Raw genomic sequence first — 15,948 nt, 5'->3', positions numbered from 1 at the left:
TGTTACTGAAATGTCTTTTTGAAGCTTGTTACCGCACAAGAAAATTGCATTTACTTGCAATTTAGAAGGCTCTTAGTTGAATTCTCCTCAGCACACAGAATTGAGAAAATAAATGGAATTTCATAAGACAGCACCACAGATATTAATCAACACAAATGTTAGCCGTTGTCCAACCCCTGCCCAAAGACGATTCCACTCACATTTCCAGTGTTGTGACCTTTATGGCACGTTCATTGTGAAACACAGCTGCTGGTAATGCATCTCTCCTTTACAGTTCTGACCTTGTATTTTATTCAAGAAGTCTATTCCCTTCTAAATTAAAATGCATCTCTTGGCCAAGGTACAATAACATGAAATTTAAAGCACACCCCCCCCCTTTTTTTTTTACAAAGAGCCAAGAAGACAATAGTTGAAACAGAAGGTCAAATGGCCAGAAAACGAGCTGCTACAAGTCTTTGAGATGTAGGGTGTCTGCCTCTTGCCACACCTGTTGAGGCTTGAGCAAAATGTGTGTCCCCAGGCAAAGTCTAACAAAATGGAGATTAATCACAGCAATTAGACCATCACCCCACAATGCACAGAGGCCACAGAAATCAGACCAAATGGCCCCATGCCCCACCCTGAACTCCCTTCAATAAAGAAGGGAAGGGAAAGACAAAGAGACAAGTTGGAAGAAGCTTATCAATGTGTCAGCGCAAGGAGCCAAAGCAAACAGATTTGCTGGTCATTGGGAGCTGTGTTAGGCAAACAGCTAGCCACATTTGCTCAGTTAAATCCCTTTCACCAAGATATCACATTCCTCAGCCTTGAAGCTCACCCTCCAATCATTTTAATGTCACTTTAACAGTTTGGTGTTGAGAAACAAGAATAAAGTAAACCACAAGACTGAGGAAAAAAAAAACTATACTACGGTTCAAGTCCTTCATAGGATGTACTTTCTGAAACCCAAAGTTTCCAAACCAAAAAATCTATTAAATGTCTAAAATCACCATAGATTGCATTTTATTTTTTTTATCAATATGCATTTTATACATGTACAGGGGATGGAGCTATAGAAACTGTCAACAGTCAAAACTGTGGCCTTGCTGTTAAACCTCTGCCTTTTAAAACGAGAAAATATTTTTAAACCTCTTCACTGGTTCAAAAGATCTAATTGGAAATGCCGTTCATATCTTAAATCTCTCAAAAAAATGCCATCCACTTTAACAGCTTTTTACAAGCAAACAGTCCAATGTATGCCTTGTCTTTCAAACCAGTTTTATATTCAGTTTTATTGTCCTGCAACTAAACAGCAAGGTGAAAGCCAGAACGTTTTAAAGGCTACTCTACTGTCAAGGCACTAAAAAAAATAAAAGCTTGCAGACTTTTGTTTAACCTGCTGCCAAAAAAAAGTGTAGTTCAACTTTATTTCTCAGCTTTAATATATAAAATATATCAATCAAATTGACTGTTCTGTCCAAGAGCACATCAGTTTTCAGCACACCTCATAGTTCTCCTTCAAGTATGAAGCCTTTTCTGGTATTACCGATGTATAATATGTGTTTGCGTTATTGAAGTTATTAGGTTTACTAATAAAAAAACGGTTATCATTGACATTCATGTTGGCTAAAAACAACTATGGCTGTAGAGCACACTACTGCAACACTTTCATTAAAGTATCATTCCACCATTAAGAAGGGAGTGCATGAGTTTGGGTTTATACAAACAACCCTATCAAACTGTGAAACAAGTTGGGCTGGCTTTATCATAGCATTCATTTGCTTGCTCAACAGGACTTGCACGTTCCCCCCACCCCTACAAGTATTAAGCAAGAACACGCAGACCTTGAGACATTAAAACAAAACTACCCATGACTTTTCTATAAGATATGAGTGCCAGAGCGTAGAGCTTAAATAGACTTTTAAAAAACAGAAAAACTACAATCATATGGTAGTAATGAAAAATATACATTAGTTCTTAAAAATGCCATTTATGAATGTGGCATTAAATAAATTATATGCTTAAGCACTGACTATTTTTACATGTAATTACCTATGTTTTGGAATGCTCCCAATGTTTAATAAAAGCTAAAAAAGGAAGTGTGGGTTTGTCCAAGTTTATAACCTGTATCGTTATATAAAAACGTAATGTACTCTAATTATATCCGTGTGCATTTTACATTCTCAAAATCTTCCTGTAACAAGCCATAAAAAGACTTCTTGTAGGAGATCTCAGTCAGGACATAGCCTTTCTCATGAATCCCAGAGGTTTCTCTCTGCTTTAAGTTTCTCATTAAAAGGTAGATCAGCTGTTGCACATCTGGAAAAAAAGAGCTGGTGCCAACAACCAGCTGGATTAGACAGAACATTCATCCAGTAAAAGCAGACAAATTCCACCCACAATTAACAAGTCTATCAATGTTTCAGTTAAAGGACTCAGCCAAAGGATGAAATACAGTCATAAAACTACATCCTCCAGTTGTGCAGCAGCTCCAGAGGAGTTAGATTCTTAAATGGCTTTGTGCCAAATTGCTTCTGAAGCTGAGAAAAGGATCAGAGCAGTGATGTTAAATAAGGTTAAGCAAGTCCTACACACTAGGAAAGATTGTCTTTTTTATTTTTTTAATTTAATTTTACAGACATCTTTTTAGTGGTATACTTCTTTATCCTTAGTATCCTAAATAGATAAATGCATCCTTATTACCTAAATGTGTGATACTTATTTTACCTTCCCAAGTGACACAAATTGATTAAATATTTGACACAACCTCATTCATTGTTATTCAACATCTTCACACATGCTGTGCTGTCTTGGAAAGTGTTCACAGGCATTTTGGCAGGTAAACAGGCACACCTGACAGAGCTGCTTTCAGCAGAAAAAAAAAACCATGTCTGATCACAAGGCATTTGTAGTACCTCCAGGTGGCAAAATTGGTGAAATCTGGGGGTCCACACAGTATGACCCCGACACACAACACATGAACTCCTCTTCACTATGAGCTACTGTCTGCAACAAATGACTAGTTACATATGCCAACTGTTTTATATGGCACTTTGTCAGAAAATTACCTTCTTGAACACCGCATACATCAATTACATGAAAACACTAGGAGATTATGTTATTGAATAACTTGATTTTCATAGATCGCAAGCATGTTGCTTTAAGACTCTGGAAATTTTCTTATTTTTTGTAATTTGGTTTTGTCAAACAACATAAGGCAATGTTACATGGAAATAATGATTAAAGATAAGCATGATGACAATATCTATTTTACTACAGCATTTAACTAAACCGTGACATCTCTCTTGCCTGCTTGAAAACTTGGAGTGTTTGACGTGTAAGCTGTACACTTTACTTTCCATTACCATAGTAGACTAGGAGAAAGAGCACTTCTTCCACGGAGCCATGGAAGGATGAGCTACTCAATTAAAGTGGTAAACTTTTCACAGATCAACACCAGTCACCACCACTGCAGTCTTCCCCCGACACCTCAATCCAAACATTTGTCTCTTAACAGCAAGTGAATGAAGCAAACCATGGTGAAAATTTGAACACAGCTAGGAATGAGGAAGTAAGCAGACAGATAAAATGCCTGTAAAATTGCTTACCCCCTTCTACCCTCTAGTTCTTTCGTTACAGCTTCCCCTATGTTTTGTGAAATGAATTAACAGCTCACAAGTCCCAGGAAGTCTGGGGTGCGGTCTTTGACTAGACTGAGCTCCAGAGGAGAATGCTTACTATCTGAAGAGTTAACTCTTTAATTCTGTCTGGAATGTTTCCTTTGGGTGGGGCAGTGCAATCTGGAAAAAGCAACCCCCTCCTCCTCTTTGGAGCTGAATTAAATATCTTAACACAAGGTTTGAGAAATGTGTAGTCTCTCACTAAGCTCTTTCTGTGTAAATCCCAGACCAACACATTGATCTAATTAATAATGAACCAAACTGAAGGCCCAAGAACAGTCACACTGAATTCCCTGCATAATGCCACACACATTGAAAAGCAAATGTTTATACGTTCATTTTATAAACATTTTTCAAACACAAAGCTAAAGTCTGTTTAAAGATCAGAAAATGGTATGGTGAGCATGGGGCCTGCTGTGATGTCACACTGTCTTTTTATTCTTATTACTTAACAGAAAAAAAACATACTTTAACACAGTTATTTAAAAAACACAAGCTTGGGTGTTAATTCGGGTTCGGTTACTTTAACAAATTATTGCAGAAATTTGATATGTATGAAGAAGATATAGATTTTAAAAATATATATTTTTATGTAAAAAATAGGTGGATCATTTTAAAAATTACTTCATCCTAACATCTCATTTTGCCAATAAAAAATAAAGCATAGAGACCTATTTGTAGCATACTTTCATCTCTTTTCAAAAAGATAGTATTTCCCCTTTATTTCTTACTCACTTTCTCCAATTATTTTGAATACCTATATAGTATTCCATGCTCATGCAGCATTTTCTGACAGCTACACCATTTCAAAGCTCAGGAATTGAAGACCTCCCTAGGTGAAACACAGCAGACATTCGTTTAGAATACCACTCTTAGAATTAATGGTATAAGGCTTTCCCAGCAGCCACAAATACTTGAAAGTTTTTTTTTTCTGTACATAATAAATAAATCAAACCGTCTTTTGTTTTATTAAGAGCAGGGCTAAGAACGGCCCATTCAAGATAGTATACGAGGTAAATCCATGAGCCTTCACTTCACTTTTGGTGGTCTTGACTTAGTTGCCTGGGGCTGCAGTTACCTTGGGAACTATATGATTTGAGCCTCCTCCCAAATGGGAAACTAACCCACAATCTAAAACAGACAACTGAATACCTCAACCACCTAGTTCCATCTGCCCTCAAGATAAATGAGACATTTAAGGTACTCATCCAGAGCAAGTACCGATGCCCCAAAAATATTGGTTTTCTGTGATGTAAAAAAGTAGCCACCATTGGTAATCTTGCTAAAAATGAAGTTAAAATAATTAATAGGTAACAATTTCAAATCTGCATTACTTTGTCAACACCATGCCAAGTCAGATACTTATACAATCAGAAAGATGGCAAACTACAAGTATCTAAATTGCACGACAAAACCATATCCCAAAAATATTGTAATCAAACAATTTATTTTTGTTCATTACCTAAAGAGCAACAATAATAGTAAAAATTCAATGGTTCCACAAATTACTCACTTTACTCTGGATTGTATAATTTTAATCAATTTGAAGTAGCTGAAGACTTACTTCTTACATGGGCTTGATGGGTTGCTGGGAAACAGCTAAATTATGCAACAGTATTCAACAAATAGGTCCTAATGCATTAGCAACACAAGAGGATGGAGTTTAATGATCTAGAGAGAAGCGGACATAAATCTCCCTTAAATGGCACGGTCAGGGCAATGGTATAGATTCCACTATCAGATTTTGCCTTTCCAATACAGCAAAAGCTGGAAATGGAACCTAGCCTTTTTACAGGGCAGTCAAAGCAACCCCAAAATTAAAAAAATTAAGCAAATACGGGCAGGACATTTTATCCTGCTCCTCACAAGCCCTCAACAGGTTTTAATGTAATTTCCTCAGTGCATTAAAAAATAAAGCTACTTAAAATAAATTGCATTCCATCTGACAACTTAATCCCCCTCTCCTAATGTACAAGGTCTCTGAGGGGCAAGCACATTCTGAGTATCTGCCTCCTAAATTAAAAAAAAAAACAGCAGATACAGGGACCAATACCTATCATTAAGATGTAGCCAAGAGAACTACTGGATGATTAATCTTGGCGTTTTGTTGATTAAAAACCTATTAATCACCATGGATTAGTCCAGGCCCTGCACTTGCTTGACAAGGGGTGTGGAAGAAAACGTGGTTGTCAGAATGCTCTAAAGGGATAGTCCAGAGGTCTCAAGAGAGCCATATGAAGGCCTCGTTTTCTGGAATAGGCCTTGTCAACATGAGGTCTAAAAACTGCTAGGCCTCACCACTGACAGCCTTTCTTGACAGCATGTTGCCAAGGTTCTTTTGTCTGTTCTCTTGTTTAACAATTATTTACTCTGCTGTTTAGGCCAGGGGCGAGGTCAAAAGACATGCATCAATGACAAAAATGGACCCCTCCACATACACAGATATATACAACCACCCCCCACCATCATTTTAGGGACTGACACAATGCATGCGACATCTGTTGCCCTTCTCCAAAACCCTCATGCTGATAAAGCAATCAAAAGAAATTTAATAATACCCTCCCTCCCAAAGAAGGCACAATTTAAGTTAGCAGTGAAAGGCAACTGAATATTACGTGCAAAGAAATAAGATGTACAGGTAATAGACAGATTCAGTTGCAAATCTTCTACCCTCTCACTCTGAAGAAACAGTTTACAGTCTACAATTATGAGTCATTCTCCACCACAGTTTTTCCCCATAATGCTCTAGCAGGTTTATCCAACTCTCTTGCTAATGTTTCAGTTTACAGATAACATTCCCACCCTTCAGTCAATCTGCTGCCGAATGATACACGTCTGTGGTAAACCCCACCCTCCTGCTACTACAGCCTCTTTGATCTAGCACTGTCCCTATTGTCACATAAAGATGCTATCTGTATTTTACGATCCCTGGGAGAGAAAAATAAAAATAAACAGCAACCACACCACAAGTGCACATGGCGTTTGTCTGTTATGCACAAACAGCTGTGCGAGAGTATGTCCATGTGAAGCTCTGAAATTAGGTAAAACATTCCATGAGAAAAATTCACATGGAGAAGTTTGGACTGATTGCCATAATAAAGTACAATATCCCAGCAATTTGAAACAAGATTGCTGAACCACAAAAAGATCATCATATGGAAGAATCAAAACAATCCTTTTAAATGGTCAAATGTGGAAGGTATAGGAGCTCAGGATCACTGACAACTAGACTGCACAACTTGTGGTTATGGACTATTTATATTTTCGCAGTGTAAAAAAAAAAGACAGCTTGGGGTTTGGCACACAGCCTCCTTCAAACTGTGTCGGCACGAGCTCATTGACGAACTGTCAAAAGTTCAGTACTGTACTCGCGGTCTTCCACACTACCACACTCCGGCTCTGGCTGTCTCTAACTCCACTGCTTGGATGCAGGCCAGCCTGCTACTGGATTGCCAGAAGCCCTTTCCTGGAAGGCCGAAGAGCACACGTTGAGAGTTGATTCTGGCGGAGCGCCAGGCCACACTTCGAGGATTTTGGCTACAAAGGCATGCTAGTCTCTTGAGAGTAATGGTGTGACACAAAGACAACGGATGGGACACAAAGGCAGATTAACCATTACTCCCAGCAGGAGCAGTTCACCCTTTTAGTAAATCAAAACAAAGCATGTGAAAAAAGAAAAAGAAAAATCTGATGCAGGGTTATTATTGTCCAATAAAAATACACCTTTGCATAAGCTTCATAGCCCCGTTCTTCATTATAATATATACATGTATCCATTAAAGGAAATAAAGTAAACAACACAAATTTAAACCAAATTCTATTTCAGTTTTCACTGGTTTGACAACAAAATTTATTTTATAAAAATAATAGACTAAGACCTCAGGTCTAAGGAGGACAAAGTGAACTATCAGAAAGTTCAAGTCAAGAGTATGGTTAAAATAGATGATAAATAAATGGTTAAATTGGTTTGCTTGTAAAACAAAGTTGAATTGACTTTGAGACTCTGAGATGCATTACAATAATCTCTTATTACTGTATCAAGTTTAATCCCCTTTTGTCTGTTTAAAAGTTCATTTGGCACTGATCAATATAATTTGTAAATCTGAAACTACTTACATTTCTAGTGTGCAAATGTATTTTGGAAATACACCAGTGGGTTGTGTGAAAGTATTTTACGCAACGCTAAAAAGAAATCCTTTGTGGTAATGAAAAATACAGATCACATTTTGCTCTCAAAATGAGATGTGAAAAAATAAGATCCACACAAATGTTGGGGCAAAATGGCTACTCCACTACACTTCAGACATGACTCCAATTATGGAACAAATAATAGGTTTATTCCATTCTGAAATTTTCAACATGGAATAAACCCTTACTTGTTCCTTTGCAGCCTATGCATGCTGATGCAGCTACCCACCTGAACTACTTCATGACTACAATTATATTTAGTACTGTTTATTCAGCTGGGGCATTACTGTCAGACAACTTGATATCCTTGTTTGTGATAGTGAATCGATTTATCCGAGTTGTTTCAAGGGACAACCAAGGAGCTGATAAAGCTAGTTTTACCTTAAGCTCATACCACTGAACATTAGGATCAGGCAATGGGTTTATTCCATGCTGAAAAGAAAAGAAAGGAAACACAAAGTTTCGGCTGTGAAGCCTTCTTCAGGCGTGAGCCCACCAGTTTCACATCAGATCATATGGAAGTGCCAGGCAGGAACTTTAGCACACAAACACAAGCTAGTCACTGTAATTACTGAAGTTACATCTTGCTACACAATTGTGACTATTGTGTGCATTGTTCATTTGACATTAACGGAAACAATATGAAAATACTTTCAAAGAATGACCACACTTTCTGATGTGGCATCTGAGACTGTGAAAGGGGCTGAGATATGACTCACTTTTGTTAGTTCACAGCTGGTGCTCTGCCTGCCATGTTGAACAACAACAAGAAAAAAAACTGAATGCAGCCACATCTTGAGTACAGAAATTAAAAGCTGACTAAAACAGCAGAATAGACAAATGCCTCCGTTCCTAGAAAAAAAAGTACACTTCTAGTAAGCAGTCTTATCTGACAGGACCTGCTGTTTTCACTCTACTGAGAAACTTTTTTTTTTCCAAAACCAGCCACAAATTAAGTAATGAATAATTATGCAGCTGGAAAATGGATATATGCATTTCAAGTTGAATATGCACATAATTAAAACTTCACAAAACCTAAATTTTAATTATTAATTGGTCTATCATAATATCAAATCAAGGGATGGAAGATGAGAACACTACATTCAAAGACTTAGGTTAATCCATGTCTACTAAAGAAAAGTCCCACATCAATTTCAGGCTACAGTGGAGAAAACTCACATTCTATCCAGCTGTGGATACAGCTTCCAGTTTGATAAGTTAGCCCCCACCTCAGAGTCCAAAAAGAATAAAGGACACACTGGACAACTATGCTAAATCTGATATCTCAACATGCCAATTAGTGAGACACACAAAGAATCTCTCATCTATTTACGTTTTTCAGAGTTGGATTTAAAGAACCCTGTCATCGTGTTTCTGGTGGACATTCATAATCCTCCTTTTATCTCGTTTTGAGATTCATAGGCAGAAGAATATGACATGTCTCAAAATTTAAAGTGAGGCACCCCCCACAAAACAGAATGATGATAAAAATAGGACTTTTCAGTCTTCACATCTTTAAACCAGCATCAAGGGAATCCTCTGAGTGGAAGACTAAAGCCTTACCTGTTTGAACTGCTCGTCGTAACTCCAGTCTGCTTGTCCATTTGGGGACGTGGACGAGTGGGGTCCAGTTGGGGAGTGACTCTCCTCTTCAGGCTCCTGCTTCACCTTGACAGCAGCGGGTGGGGCACTCGTTGAGCTAGCAGGGGGGGCATAGGATCCCGATGCAATGCGGTGGCCTTGTTGAAGTGCTAGAGTCTGCTTCCGGAGGTACTCTAGTCCCCCTCCTTCCTCCTCCTCACTTCCATCCTCCTCACCTTCCATCATATCTTCATCCTCCGAGTCCCGGCCTCCATCCTCTTCCTCGTGCTCCGAATCTACGCTGCTCTGGTCCGAGGCCCTCTGTCCACCAGCGATTCCTCCGGGCAGACTCTTATTCAGGTACCCCTGGGACAACTGACTTCCTGAAGCCCGGGCAGCTGCCAAGATGGCCTGCTGTGCTGCTACCTGCTGGGCATACATGATATGAGCTTCGCGCAGGTGGCGCTCCTTCCTCTCGCGGTTTTCCATTTCGAGACGGGCCTGCTGCTGTCTCTGCAGCTGCTCCATCACCGCCTCCAACTTGACCCCGGCATGGGCTTGAGGGTACGGTGGGCTCAGGCCCTCCTGGGACAAACTGGGCTAGGTGCACAGAGAGAGAATGGAAGAGAAAGGGGGTCAGTACATCAGCAAAAAAAGGGTAACTTGAAGCAACACTTCACAAAACAAATAGCTGAGGTCCAATCAACCTTCTCCCTCTTTCTAGACTTGCAGATGATGTGCAGTGGACACAAAAACCTGCTTTTTCCTTAACATGTGGAACAGTTTGATAACATGGACATGAGTGTAAAGGAGCAGTGTGCCTTCATATAAAAACCATAACTTCACTTCTCTCTCTAACAGTCATAAAGATATAAAACAAGATGCTTCATGCCTTCGGACAAGGCAAGTACATTAAGAGAAGAAATGTTTTCTTGTTTAAAAAAGCAGGAGCAGAAACCATATATTGCCAACAAAAGATTTTTTTTTACTGGATTTTAAGTTTTTTTTTCTAAACTACTTTTCTGAACTTGCATCAGACATCCTGTAAAATATATTTCTCCTTAAATCCTATTATTTTTCCTAAATCAAAACTTCTGTCAAAATCTGAAGCACCAACAATGATGACCACAGATTTTTCAATAAGGTTCATCATACACATTGATTCTAGCACACTCCTGAATCCATAAAAAGGACACTGAAAGCAAGATACAGAGATCTTTTTAAGATAACTTTATTGGCCATATACAATTTCTTGCATTTGGAATTTGTCTTTTTCACATACCCCAGCTTGCTCTCCATGAGACACAGACACACAGACAGGGAGAGAAGCCTGGGGTCAGAGTGCAGGGTCAGCCATTGTACAGCGCCCCTGGAGCAGGTGGGGTTAAGGGCCTTGCTCAGGCGCCCAACGGAGTAGGATTCCTCTGCCGACTGCGGGATTTGAACCGGCAATCTCCAGCCACAGGCGCAGATCCTTAGCCACAGAGCCACCGCTCCGCCCCAGCAACAGCAAAGATACAGCATCCCTCGATTTCACATTAATCTAGTAAGTATACATTCTGAAACTAGAGTCTGACAAACCCAAATTAATTTTTTTACCCACTTCTGTCCTCATGCCTGTATTTCACTTTGTAAGTGACAGCATATACTTTCCCACTCTGTCAGTGAATGCAAACACTGATGTGATAAAATCCAAACCAACATTCGATGTTAATTTGTGCATAGGCTGAGGCAGAAAAGGTTAGCCTGCTCTTATGACCATTACTGGGATTTTTACATCTTTCAAAATATAGAAAAGCCTGTATATTTGAGAAAAGTGTAAAACAAGCCCTTGAACAGAGCTCATATTTTAAATGGAACAAGTAATATGTTTATTCCATGCTGAAAAAAAGAAGAAGAAAGAAAACACAACGTTTCGGCAGTGGAGCCTTCTTCAGGTGTGAGAGAGACGAGGCAGCAGCATTATGGCGTTCGTTCAGGGAAATATTACAAATGCAAATAATCGATTAACTATTTGTATGGCATACATTATTACAATAAGTTACTTACTGTAACCCCCACCCCCAGAAAGAAAATAAACGCTTTAAAACGTACAGGAGTTCTTCAATCTAGATCATTTCTAGACTATGGACAGCTGTCAGAGCAGTGTTTTTCCTTCAAAACATCCACATTAAAATTTAATTGCCTAGGATCAATATCCCGAGAATTTCCAATTCGCTTAATGCCGCCCACTTTACTGTGAGGTATGCGTAACCTGTATAAGACAGATAAAAGAAATTAGTTGCGGGTTGTCCTACAACGGGTAAATCATAAATCTAAATAAACAAAAGAATGTTTATACATAATATCAGAACAGATGTGGAAATGTATTCTTGGTTCTGTTAAAAAAAAAGAGAGGGAAGCAATATGGATAGAAAATTACATAATTGTAGGTTTAAAAAAAACGTGCGTTTTCCCTATCTATAGCTCAATTGTACCCTTGTAATTATGAATAAAGTAATAATTCATTTAAAGATAGTAACTTAGGATATATGCGACATTATTTTAGCAAATATTTTCGATTTAACGATCGGTAAACTCAATATTTTAAGTTTATTAGAGGCTTAAAATCGATTGAAACTGATGTACTTCTATGGTAGATGCCAGAGATTTTACTAAAGGCATTTTAAATGATTTAATTAACACAAAATAAAGGCGAAACGTGGAAAAGGTTTGCATACACAGATGTACTTTACGTTTTAGTCACAAATATACCGACTCAATACTGCTGTTCAATGCGTAAACTACAAGCCTCGTTTTCCCCGGATCTGCAATAAAAGTTTAGCTCACACGCGGGCAGCCCAGAAGCAGGGATCGTGTTTTTTAGTTTAATTAGACTTACAGCATTCTCAAAATTAAACACAGGACGCCGCTGTCAAATATCTGATGTATAGCCTATTTATTTTAACAAAAGCTCATCTTTGTTAAAAAAAAACATACAACCGAAGACACCTTGTTTCACAAAGCTAAGCTTTTGTATTGAGTTCTTCCCTGTGGTTAAACTGTTTCCTAAAAGAAACTGTTTATTCAGAGACTAAAATATTTTAAGAACGTTTACAGATTATCCTGCTATATTTTTAAAATAATGTAAAAACAAGTTTATAGAACAAACTTGCATTGAACCATTTAGGATATTTGCACGGCGCGTTTCAGTAGGAAGGGAATGAATGAATCAAACCGTCTCCTTACTGTAAACTCAAGATATTATGCCTTTCGTTTTAACACAAATTATCGACTAACTCAGACCACTTGTAAGAGTAGCACGAAAACGTTGTAAATATACGTTTGTACGGATACTTTTATTACTGTTAACAGCCTGTTAAAATATTTCCAGGTGGCGGTTTACTATTTAATGCATCCTTTGAAGTTTGCAAAATGTATACATACCCTCATGTAAACAAAAAGCAGCACGTAGAACTAAATAATCCAATTCAAACCAAATCTCCCTGGACATAAAACAGACAATCGAAATTAGTCAAAACAGAAGTAGAGTTTGATTTCCCCCCCTTACAATCACCGATGTTCTGTTAATTTCCGCTCCGCTTTGGGAAGAGATCCAAACCGATGCCATTTCGCCTTGCCAATACTACCAGCGCTAATACATATCAGAGCTCAACGCTGATGGGTGAAAACTCACCATTTGAGCCTTGCTGCTACCGGAGTTGTCCACCATCCCTCCTAACCTTTCCTCTTTCTGGAACGAATTCAAACAAAAATCCACTTGGGTCCTGCAGTGCTCCACGAAATCCCGAAGCGGTTGAAAGTTAGCCGACCCTTTATGACTATGTACGAAAAGAGGAATTTCTTAATTTATGATTAACTCCCCCAGACCCCCCGTCTTCATTCCTCGGAACTGTGTGCCGGCTCTCACACTCCCTGCTTGTCTTTTTGCTGAATTAAACCCCCAGCCTAAGGCCCGCCCTGTCAGCAACAAGTTCCTGCCTCAGGGCTCAGAAACACTGTGGAATAATTACGGCACGTATGCAAAACATATTTAAATCTATGCAGAAATCCGCATAAAACTGAGTATCTTGATGACAGTGGTAGAATGGTAACGACGATCTTTAATGGGAAAAAAAAGTATTTTCTTAGATGAAATTATTGTTGCTGTTGATGTTGTGAGTGCTAATTGACCAATACCAAAGTAAGTGAATTTGTTAATAAGGATGTAACGCTATAACGCGCTAAATAACTAATAACAATTATATTGTCTAAAATAGAACGTTTTTAAACACGTATTATTGTGAATCAACATATTTTATTGTGTAAAGTTAGAAATTCAAATTATACTTAATCGAAAATTTTAAAAGATTTTCAATAATAATGTTTGTTTTAAAAGTGTACGGCTGGTTTACATTAATGATTCTACAACAGTTTGTACTGATAACTTGAAACCAACAGGCAAACACATGTAATGCTGCATGAAGCTGCATTTAGAAGCTTATAAATTCACCCATCTTAAGCAGCAAACTCTGCATTGATTTCCCAGATTTAATTTGTAGGTATTATGTATCCTGATAATTAGAACAATTGATATAATCATGATATCCATAAATGCTCCAAAACAACTTGGCATGCAAAAAATTACGTCAACTAGCTGTATAGAGGATAGGGTATAGAGGAGACTTTTTTAAGTGCTCAAACTACATTAGACAACAATTCACATGATATACAGTTTGTAGAAAATGTTAGAACAGGGATCTGTAAAGAAAATAATATAATAATAAACTTTATTTTATATAGCGCCTTTAAAGGTGGCTTCTCAAAGCGCTTTACAGGATGACAACAATAATATATAGAATACACAAGATAAAACACAATTACAATATAGAGGAGACTGTGGATGGAAACAATGTTAATTTCATTATAAAAAGTGGAAAGTAATGTACGAGTGAAGAAAGTTCCACAGCTCATTGCAGAATTACCCTCTGCTTGTTCCTTATACTGTTTATCCTAAATATACATTATTTTTCAGAAGTTAGATTTGATTTTCATCTCTTGGCAAATTTCAAAACTGTTTTTAATTGTACACTTGCTTATTGTTTATTTACCACTATATTTGTTGTTGTTTTTATGTGAGAAGCCCATATTGCTTTTTAAACTGGGAATCAGTGGCTTGTGTTTTGTAAAATATACTGCTCTGTGTCCTATGTAGTGGTCTGACTGTCATTATTCACTGCAGTTCATGCATGATTCCAGTGGAAATGTTGTTTGAAAGGTTATTGTTTCAACATATGGCAAAGAGGAAATTTTTATCAAAGATGTGCAGCTACAAATAACAGCCTGATAAAACATAAAATTGACCACAATATCTGACAGAAACTGAAAGCTTTTAACTGAACTTTTTTTAAGTCAGGTTGAGTCAGAAAGAAAATTACATTTTAAATCTAAAAATGAAAAGCTTTTACTTAACCATTCCTACTTTTCTATACAAAATGCTACATTCAACCTGCTTTATCAAAATTAATTTAGACTTTAACAATCAAGTATCTGCAATTAAATTAAAATGCCAATTAATATTCTGAAATGTCCAATTGTTGGTGTCATGGCTATACTTTAGGTTATTCTGAGCTGAATGTTGCAGCTTCTATGATACTTAATACATATCAGAGGGCCAGTCTAAGTTATGCATGTTTTATCTGCACTGCAGACAGACATATTTTTACACAGTTTCCATAACTAAAAAAATAAACATAAAAAAGACATCCATAATCTGGGTAACAAAAAAGCACAAATGCTTTTATTGCTTGAAAACAGCATTAAACTTTTTTGTTTGTGGAGAATTCAATATGTCAAAGGAGGGTTGTTTACCCTAATCCACATATTTATAGTGTTTAGTTTCTTTTTCATTTGAGTCCTGAAGTCTAAAGGAAGTTATGTTTTCGTCTGACAGTTTACCTAAAGAATTTTGCATACCACCAAAAACAAAATTAAAGAATTGCAAACATCTTTACCCAATATATCCCCAGTATATACACACTTTTCATTTTCGCATGAAATTTGATCAAATGTGATGTCTAACAGCAGTAAATCCATAACTCCATGATTGAGCACTAAGACGCTATTTACTTAACTGCTAGCATGTGAGGTCCAGGTATTAAGTACACAAGGTTGCTAAAATGTTAAAGCCTACCAGGATCATTTTTCAATGTATACAAAATGCTATAATTAGGCATTTTACAAAGAAAACTATTTGGTGAATGTGGGAGTGTATGTATGAAAGCTGAGGATCATCATACTTTAATGTATCATATGTTCTTGAGCATCATAAAAGCGCTGCACTGTTGCAATCTGAGGGGTTCAGATACTTAATACTAGAAAGTATTTAATATCAGAGCACATTTCTGCAGGCTTCCTCCCACATACTTTTCAACTATGGTGTTCCATCAAGATGTTTCTTTATTCCATCTGTCATCTGTATTTAATGTTTTAAAGAAAAATAACCCCATTTCTTCCTCTGTAGGCTGGGAAAAAGGGCTGG

General features: G+C 37.6%; 1 protein-coding gene across 2 annotated transcripts in view; it reads right to left on the bottom strand.

Moving 5' to 3' along the window:
- Positions 1–13,367, bottom strand: part of LOC102682563 (AT-rich interactive domain-containing protein 3B) — a 60,648-nt gene extending 47,281 nt beyond the window's left edge. For both annotated transcript variants that reach the window (XM_015343368.2, XM_015343369.2), the window contains exons 1-2: positions 13,105–13,367; positions 9,411–10,028 (exon numbers count right to left, since the gene is read on the bottom strand). In XM_015343368.2, coding sequence (XP_015198854.2) covers positions 9,411–10,028; positions 13,105–13,140 — 654 coding nt within the window. In that variant the 5' untranslated portion in view covers positions 13,141–13,367. The remainder of the gene's footprint in view (positions 1–9,410; positions 10,029–13,104) is intronic.
- Between the last annotated feature and the right edge of the window lie 2,581 nt (positions 13,368–15,948).

Source organism: Lepisosteus oculatus, chromosome 5 (assembly GCF_040954835.1).
Source record: "Lepisosteus oculatus isolate fLepOcu1 chromosome 5, fLepOcu1.hap2, whole genome shotgun sequence".
Taxonomy (NCBI): Eukaryota; Metazoa; Chordata; class Actinopteri; order Semionotiformes; family Lepisosteidae; genus Lepisosteus; species Lepisosteus oculatus.
This window is presented reverse-complemented; position numbering and strand designations above follow the sequence as displayed.